The sequence below is a fragment of the Equus przewalskii genome, chromosome 32 (assembly GCF_037783145.1).
Source record: "Equus przewalskii isolate Varuska chromosome 32, EquPr2, whole genome shotgun sequence".
Lineage (NCBI taxonomy): Eukaryota > Metazoa > Chordata > Mammalia > Perissodactyla > Equidae > Equus > Equus przewalskii.
Window position 1 is genome coordinate 17,178,569 of NC_091862.1, and position 9,165 is coordinate 17,187,733.

General features: G+C 40.0%; 1 protein-coding gene across 2 annotated transcripts in view; it reads left to right on the forward strand.

Moving 5' to 3' along the window:
• KATNA1 (katanin catalytic subunit A1) overlaps window positions 1–8,702 on the forward strand; it is a 32,073-nt gene extending 23,371 nt beyond the window's left edge. Inside the window, exons 7-11 of one of the 2 annotated variants that reach the window (XM_008516657.2) lie at window positions 352–510; window positions 6,000–6,126; window positions 6,690–6,824; window positions 7,143–7,269; window positions 8,432–8,702. In XM_008516657.2, coding sequence (XP_008514879.1) covers window positions 352–510; window positions 6,000–6,126; window positions 6,690–6,824; window positions 7,143–7,269; window positions 8,432–8,630 — 747 coding nt within the window. In that variant the 3' untranslated portion in view covers window positions 8,631–8,702. The remainder of the gene's footprint in view (window positions 1–351; window positions 511–5,999; window positions 6,127–6,689; window positions 6,825–7,142; window positions 7,270–8,431) is intronic. The other variant, XM_008516658.2, reaches the window with a different exon arrangement.
• Window positions 8,703–9,165: the final 463 nt, after the last annotated feature.

A 9,165-nucleotide genomic window follows, 5' to 3' on the forward strand; every position in this document is an offset into this window, starting at 1 on the left:
GGGGCTGGCCCAGTGGCCTAGCAGTTAAGTTCGTGCGCTGTACTTGGGCAGCCCAGGCTTTGCCAGTTCAGATGCTGGGTGTGGAACTACACACCACTCACCAAGCCATGCTGTGGCAGCGTCCCACACAGAAGAACTAGAAGGACCTACAACTAGGACATACAGCTATGCACTGGGGCCTTGGGGAGAAAAAAAAAGAGGAAGATTGGCAACAGATGTTAGCTCAGGGCAAATCTTCCTCACCACAAAGCATACTAAAAAGAAAAGAAAATTGATCCTTAGTAGTGGAATTCTTGGGAATTAGAATGATGGCAGATAACTCCTTTGCTTACCGTGTTGTCTTCCCCACAGGGAGTGTTGATGGTTGGCCCACCTGGCACGGGGAAGACCCTCCTTGCTAAAGCAGTAGCTACGGAATGCAAGACAACGTTCTTCAACGTCTCTTCCTCCACCCTGACCTCCAAATACAGAGGGGAGTCGGAGAAGCTTGTTCGTCTGCTCTTTGAAATGGTGAGTGAGTGAGTCAACTCAATGATGCTATACCTCTGAAAGGGGAGAAGTGAGTTGTGACTGTCTGCAGTGTGTACAAAATAGCTAGGCACAATGAGCTTGTGCCCAGAGTGTGGTTTCCTGTGCCCTTGGAGCTGGAATCCCTTACTCACACAAGTAACTGCATTTCTCTTTGTCTCCTTTCCTCTGGAGGAAGAGCCGTCTGTTAGCTTATGGGTATGCTCACACTATGAGATCTACAGCACTCATCTGTTATAGGAATTTGAAAATATTATGTTTTTTAAATCAGTAGCCTTAGTCATAATATGGTAAATGCAATATTATAATAATAAAGCAAAAAGGTGAAAACTGTAAGTAGTTGTGGAACTTAGATCACCTCTGATCTTTTTTTTTTTTTTTGAGGAAGATTAGCCCTGAGTTAACATCTGCTGCCAATCCTCCTCTTTTTGCTGAGGAAGACTGGCCCTGAGCTAACATCCATGCCCATCTTCCTCTACTTTATATGTGAGACGCCTACCGCAGCATGGCTTGCCGTGCAGCACTGTGTCCACACCCAGGATCTGAACTGGTGAACCCCGGGCTGTCAAAGCGAAACGTGCAAACTTCACCACTACGCCACAGGCCAACCCACCTCTAATCTGTTAATTATACCAAATACCCTGAGTTTAATGACCCAATCTTTGGATTAAGTTCTTTGATTCTTTGAGTTTCTTTTTCCTTCTTCTACCCTCACTAACCTTAGTATCAGTAGGAGAAACATAATTCAGCAGGTTTTGATAGAGTGTTTGGATGGACTTCAGCAGCTTTTTAGACTTCAGACTTTGTTAAGCTTCACTAATTATTTCAGTCTTGCCTCATTTAAGAAATAGTGTAGTTACATGTATTAGGACAGAGTTATGCTTATTGTGTAGACAGTGACAAAGACTAGCATTCCTAATCTTAAAGGATTTATCTAAGGATAATACCTTAGTTGACCATGCTAATATCATAACCAGATCTTCCTTCCTAGGATCAGAATAAAATACAACAAGCAAACAAAAACCCTCACAATTTCAGTTTATCCATTTTCTGTAAAAGCTCATTCCTGTTTCAATTCCCATTTTCTTTCTCCTTCAACTTCGATAATTCATAAGTCAGGATGCAAATTCTAACAGGTTCTTAATGGTTTACTGACAGTCCACACCACAATCTGAGTGTAATGGGGAACCTTTTAGAGGAATTAGTTTGCCCTTTGCTTCAGGGGGAAAAAAATTTGTATTGCTAGTATGCCAGCATAACTAGGCCTTTTAAAATGTAAGCTCTAAAAGCCAATATGGAAATTCCTCAAAAAATTAAGAATAGAACTACCATATGATCCAGCTATTCCACTTCTAAGTGTTTATCCAAAGAGTACAAAAACACTAATTGGAAAAGATTGTGCACCCGTATGTTCATTGCAGCATTATTATAATAGTCAAGATATGGAAACAACCTAAGTGCCCATCAGCAGATGAATGGATAAAGAAGATGCAGTGTATATATACACACACACACACATATATATATATACTCAGCCATAGAAAAAAAGATGAACTCTGGCCATTTGTGACAACAGAGATGGACCTTGAGGGTATTATGCTAAGTGAAATAAGTCAGATAGAAAAAGACAAATACCATATGATTTCACTCATGTGGAATATGAAAATAAATAAACAAATGAACAAAACCAGAAAAACCCACATATTTACGGAGAACAGATTGGTGATTACCAGAGGGGAAGGGGATTGTGGGGAGGGTGAAGCGGGTACAATCAATTGTATGGTGATCATGGAAACTAGATTTTGGTGGTGAGCACAATGTAGTACATGTAGAAGTCAAATTATAATGTTGCATACATAAAACGTATATAATGTTATAAACCAGTGTTAGCTTGATAAAAAATTTTTGTTTAAATGTAAGCAAATAGAGTGAGTGGCTAAGTGTTGAGTTTTTAGAGTCTGCTGGCCTGGGTTCAGATCCCACCTCTGTCACTTTCCTAGCTGGGAAAAGAGCCCAAGTGTGGGCACATTCCTTTCCTGATCCCCAGCTGCTTAATGGATGAGAAGAGGACAGTCACATAGGACCTACCTCTAATGTTCGCAGGGTGAAACAGGCCGATACATGTAAACTGCTTAATACAGAGCCTGGCTCACAGGGGCTCATAGATGTTAGCTGTTGCTGTTTAAGAATTATTTGATGTATAGGATAGGGTTTTTATAGTCAAGAAAACTGACTGTTTTCTCCTCTGAGGGGAAACCCCTCACAAAGTGCTAATTTGCAGTTTTTTCTGGTGAGGTTTGTGAGGCATATCAAACAGCTTATTTTCTCCTGGCTTCCCTGGTGTTGCCCAGGAAGGTCTTGGCCGTGGTGAAATAAGGCCCGGCTGCTCTGGAGTGTGCTCCTTTGAGTTGCCAACTTGAGCGTGGCTCAGTCACAGACCCGTGCCTGCGGTTCGGAGCTTCTGCCTTTGTGGCTTTGAGGGCTAGTATTCAAAACAGTGTGATCTTTTTTCTTTTCAGATGGGTCTCTCAAGGAGTAAGATTGCACTGCCTCTCGCATCTTGGTTTTGACTGCTCTGTAGATGATTGCCTCTCTCTTGAGGCCCACCGAGAATCGCTCAGAGGGAGCCTCCTCATCTTACCTTAAATGAGGCCACTTAAACACTATAAAAATCTGTCCAGGATTTTCCATATGACATGGGAACAAACACATACAAAAGCTTTTAATTTAACTGTATTTTTATTGTATTGTCAAGAACTTTCATTTTCAAGTGTCAGAAACCTGATCAAATGAGTTTAAACAAAAAGAATAATATGTAGGGTCATATAACTGGGAATATTCCTAAGTTATTTTTTAGATTTTTAGGTCAGCAGGATCCAGCAATTCCTACGTCCTTGGGAATCTCTCTCTGACCTTTGGCTGTCTTAGCTCTGGGTTGGTTTTGACTTTAGGCAGGCCCATGGGCTGGTTAGGATCACATCAGAGGCTTAAGCCTTCTTTTTATTGTCTTCATGGTAATCCCAGAGAAATTAGCCCTCATTTCTCAGTTGTTCCAGCAAGAGTCCAGGGACTAATGGTGGGCCTGTTTGGAGTCACATGCCCATGCCATCATTTTGGTGGGAGAATTGGAGTGACCTGATTGGCCAGGCCTGAGTCATGCCCCTGGGACTCCAGTGGAGTTGGCCTCTCTTGAAGTCATAAAATAAGAATGGAAAAGGGATGATTTCTGAATGAAAAAGAGGACTTCTTTTACCAGAAGGGATGCTGTGCAGACAACATTTGGTGTCCACTCCAAAACTCTGTAGTACTTTCCTGGCCCATTTTACATGTGCCACACAGCCTCTGCTTTCAGTCAGACCCTTTTACACCCCCTCAGTATCAGAGAAGAATCCATTAGTTTTTGCTTGTTCTGGCAAGAAACGGATTGAAATTTAATTTTTGTCAATGTATGTTCTATTGGTAGATGATTTCTAGCTAGAATTTTGATTGAGAATTTTCTTGGATGCTTTCATGATGATAAGTTCATTCTCTCCCCTTGTCCATTTCTTGAAAAGAAAGTACAAAAATTTTTGTGTATAGTACCTAAAATCTAAGTAGGATGCCTTATTAAAAATGAAGTTATCCCTTTGGAGGGAATAGATGACTTAGAATTCAAATTTTCTATTAAAAAAGAAAGTGAAGTTTAAATATTAGGATTTTCCAAGTGAACACACTAAAACTGCATCTGTACTTTGGAGGCACAGTGCTTGCAGCACAGTTAATTGCCTCTTAGAGGACACTAGATTATAACCTATGGTCCAGAAGAATTGATAGACCCAGGACAATTGCATGTTCAAGTCTATGTTGTTGACTTGCCTTTGCGGACTTTTAATTTTAGAAAAATCTTTAAAATGCTGTGTGTTCACTCTAAGTCTGTTTTAAGAAATCTTTGACATCATTTAGTTTCAAACTTCCTTTTTCAGTGATTCTTTAATTTTGGATACTTCATTTAAAATATCCTGAACGGGGGCCTGGCCCGGTGACGTAGTGGTTAACTTCCCACATTCCGCTCTGGCGGCCCAGGGTTCTCGGGTTCGCATCCTGGCTGCAGACCTACACACGCTCCTCAAGCCAGCATCCCACATACAAAAAGGACAACCATTGGCACAGATGTTAGCTCAGGGCCAATCTTCCTCACACACACACACAATTAACAATAAATTTCTTTAGTTACTGTAATAAATTGCTTTTTCAAATCTCCTTAAGAGAAAGGTGAAACTCTGGAGAGTCTTACACAGCTATTACTAGATCAATACTTGACTAGATCTGTTATTTATTGGATCAGTCTCCCCATTCTTTGATTTGAGGAAGAAATGCATTTAAGGTGCAAAAATAAAGTTGGGGGATATGTACATGGTACAACATAGATGAACCTTGAAACATTATGCTATGTGAAAGAAGCCAGACACAAAAGACCAGATATTGTATGATTCTATGAAATGTCCAGAATAGGCAAATCCATAGAGACAGATAATAGATTAGTGATTGCCAGGGCCTGATGGGAAGGAAGTATGGGTTATGTTTTGGGGGCAATGAAAATATCCTGGAATTTGATAGTGGTGATGGTTGCACAACATTGTGAATGTACTAAATACTTTGTACACTTTAAAATGGTTTAAATGGTGAATTTTATCCAAAGAAACTTGGGTCATGTAAATTGACTCTTCTGATTGACTACTTAAGAGGATAAAAATAGTATGTATTACTCAAATGAAAAAATGGCAATTTAATTAGAATTTCTTAGAGGGCATCTATATGATTTTATTTAAGGTAATGGTTCCCTGTAACCAAATTTGTTCTAGAACTTGAGAACACTTACCAGTATCTGTAGATGTTTTCCTACCAGTTACCCATATCATTGTGTTGTACAGGATAATCTTGTATTTGTCACTCATACATAAGTATAAACAGCCACTTATAGTACTGAATGGTACAAAAGATTGCCATGTAACATCTAAGTATATGACAAGTCTGTATTAGAAGCTGTAGTTTATGGGGGCCGGCCCAATAGCCGAGTGGTTGAGTTTGCACGCTCTGCTTCGGCGGCCCAGGGTCTCACCACTTCGGATCCTGGCTGCGACCTAGCACTGCTCGTCACCCTGAGGTGGTGCTGAGGCGGCGTCCCACACAGCACAACCAGAAGGACCTACAACTAGAACGTACTACTGTGGACCCCGGGGGGCTTTGGGGAGAAGAAGAAGAAAAGAAGATTGGCAACAGATGTTAGCTCAGGTGCCAATCTTTGAAAAAAAGAGAAGAAAGAAGCCGTATTTTAGCTGTTCCAAGTTCCAATTCTGTCTTCTCCCTCCAGTATTAGGGCAAGAGGGAGGGATGCACAATGTGGCAGGCTCCTCAACTGTTTCCTAATTGCTAAACTGTAAACTATTTTTAAATGAAATAAAAATCTGGCATTGCACGGTTTCTTCCTTTAGGCTCGGTTTTATTCTCCAGCCACCATCTTTATTGATGAGATAGATTCCATTTGCAGTCGCAGAGGGACGTCTGAGGAGCACGAGGCAAGCAGAAGGGTGAAGGCTGAGCTGCTGGTTCAGATGGATGGTATGCCTGTGTGTCTCCACAGATGACGGGGGAGGGAGGTTGTGCAGCATCTCCAGCCCCAGCAGATCAAGCTCTTGTCACAGTGCTGACCCACACCGCTCAAGACGACTAGAGGGGGCTGGCAAGGAGGTCCTGGAGGTTGACAGCAGTTAATTGGGTACACTGACAGTAGTCACAGGCCAGAAATAATGGCTATTCACAGGGCACCCTTTGGCATATACACTTATCTCTTCTTGTTAGCTATGAAATTGAAATAAATGCAGATAAATTGGCTTTAGGGATAAATGCCTTTGAAAATTAAAAAAAAAAAAATTGGTATGTAGTTGAGCCGAGCTAGCCTTTGATTAAATCTATTTTGAGTCATATTTTTTGCATACTACAAAAACTCCCTTTTCTTGGACTACATATTCACATATGTTACCCGTTAGCTTTATAAGTCTTAAGTAGACTTGAAGATTCTATTACCGTGTAATGTGCTAAGTATTTGATGGTGTTTAAATAACTGAGCTGTATTTTGTGTGGTCTGATTTAGATGTTTTACTCTCTCCTTACACTTCTTTCAGGTGTTGGAGGTGCTTCTGAAAATGACGACCCTTCCAAAATGGTGATGGTTCTGGCAGCTACTAATTTTCCCTGGGATATCGATGAGGCCTTAAGACGACGTCTTGAGAAAAGAATCTATATTCCATTACCGTCAGGTATCTTCATTTGAATCTTGTCAGAAAGCTGATGTTAACTATTTGTTAGTTTTATGTAAACATTTTAAAATTTGGTATTAATTAACTTTAAGAGACAAATGTAGGATGTCTTTCTTCATATTAACTGGCTTGGCTATATCTCGCGCCTGAAAGCCTTGATACTAAGAAATTTAAGATTCAGTGAGGAATGGCTCTTAAATTTTTAAGCGGATGAAGTCTAAGAATTGGGAAACAATTTCGCGCACAAAGTAGACTTAAAAAATAATACCCTGTGTTTATGTTGAAGGCTTACATGTTTACATTTGTCTTTACCATTAGCAAAAGGCAGGGAAGAGCTCTTACGAATAAGTCTGCGTGAGCTGGAACTGGCTGATGATGTTGACCTTGCAAGTATAGCAGAAAACATGGAAGGTTATTCAGGTGCGGACATTACCAATGTGTGCAGGTATGAATTAATTTGGACGGATAGGTTTCTGTGGGTATAAATTTCTATTGTGAAGTTTTTAGTCTGAATTAAGATAGATGAGGAATAGACCCTCACATTACAGTCCATAGTCAGAGACCCAAGTTTTGGTATTGTTAGTGTTAGCAGGTGCTGGTAAAATATTTGGGTATCTTGCGCGTTAGTGAAGAGTCTGCAGTTCATTTGAAAGCCACAAGTTCAAGAAGCTAATGTTAGAACAACTGGTGTGAAATAGAAAATCAATAATTGTCTTGGATTAAAAAAGTTGTTGTGCGTTTGTTCAGTATACTGTTAGGTAGGAAACATAATTGTGAAATAGATTGATTTGGCATGCCCAAGGAAAGTACAGTCTCATTTTCAGTGAAAGTGTCCTAAATGTGATAGAACAGCAGTAAAAAGGAAAAAAAAGACTGTCTCTAATCCGGCTGATTCAAGTAGGCTTTGCCCTAATCTGAGTCCTGGCTCAGATGCTCTTTGTCAGTGCCAGACTGCACCCGTGTCCTCATCTCTGAAGCCAGCCTAGCGTGCAGGTTCTTGTGCGGGTTCCTGATGGTGTGTGTAGATGAAGCAGCTCTGGGGTGCTGTCCCTTTGCGTAAATGGTGTCTGCTGTTAAGGATGAAACTGGGCGAAGGGAAAGAGGTCCTTGAGTCTGAAGTTTCTCCTTTTTTTAAAGAAACAAGCGCTCAATAGGGAGAGGGCAAGGAGAAGCCACCTAACTTGATTATTGAGCTTTCCCTACACAGGGTAGAAAATATTTCATTTTCTAGGTAACAGGTTCTTTCCTGCCTCTGTGAGGCTTAGTCTTCATTTTATTGGACACCTACAGTGAGAGTCAATTATAAGTATAAATTCAATTGCTGGCTTCTTTATTATACTTTTTTACTTTTTCTTGGGCTTTATGCTCAGTATCAGTTATTTAAATTGATTAGTATCCTTATTTCATCATGGAAGATTCAGCTTCTAAAAAACAACTCAGAACAGGTCTTATATTCTGATACAAGATTCTAGACAATACTACATATGTACATATAATAAGATCATAATTACAGAATGTTATAACACACACTGAAAACAATTTCTATTCACAGGTTTTCTTTGAATCGAAATATCACTTTGTGTTTTTTTTTTAAATTTAAAACGTAGGGATGCATCCTTGATGGCAATGAGAAGGCGTATTGAAGGTTTGACCCCAGAAGAAATCCGAAATCTTTCAAGAGAAGAAATGCACATGCCTACAACTATGGAGGATTTTGAAATGGCTTTAAAAAAGGTTTCTAAGTCAGTATCTGCTGCAGACATTGAAAGATATGAGAAATGGATATTTGAGTTTGGATCATGCTAAATTCTCACATGTAAACGGTGAGAAACCTGCCTTAAGCATCTGAATAATAATTAAATGTAGTATTCCATTGCACCGAGTACTCTTATTTTTTTTAAAACTTTCATAATGGTAAGATTTAAAAAAAAACCTTATGATTCTGAATAAAAGGCAATTTTTCAAAGCTGCAAGCAAATTTGTTTTACTTTAGAATTACCTGATTTCTTTCATTGACCACAAATGTTGCAACACAAATGCTGTTAGTCAGCTTGGAAAACTGTCTTTATATGTACTTCTAAGTAGTATAGCATCTTCTCTTCCACTGTGTGTGCCTGCTGTTCCTTCTGGGGAATAAGACTGGCTCTGGCTCCTTGGATGCCAGTGAATAACTGAAAATTCCTGAACATTCTTAAACAAGTAGCCAGTTGAGGCATGAACCGTGCACACCCAGTGTGCCTGCCTTCCTGCCTGGTGTTATGGTGGCTTTCCTCCTTTTCCTGGGAGAGCTTTAAAGACGCTTCATTCTACTGTGCATTTAAAAGGAAAAATTATGTATCTG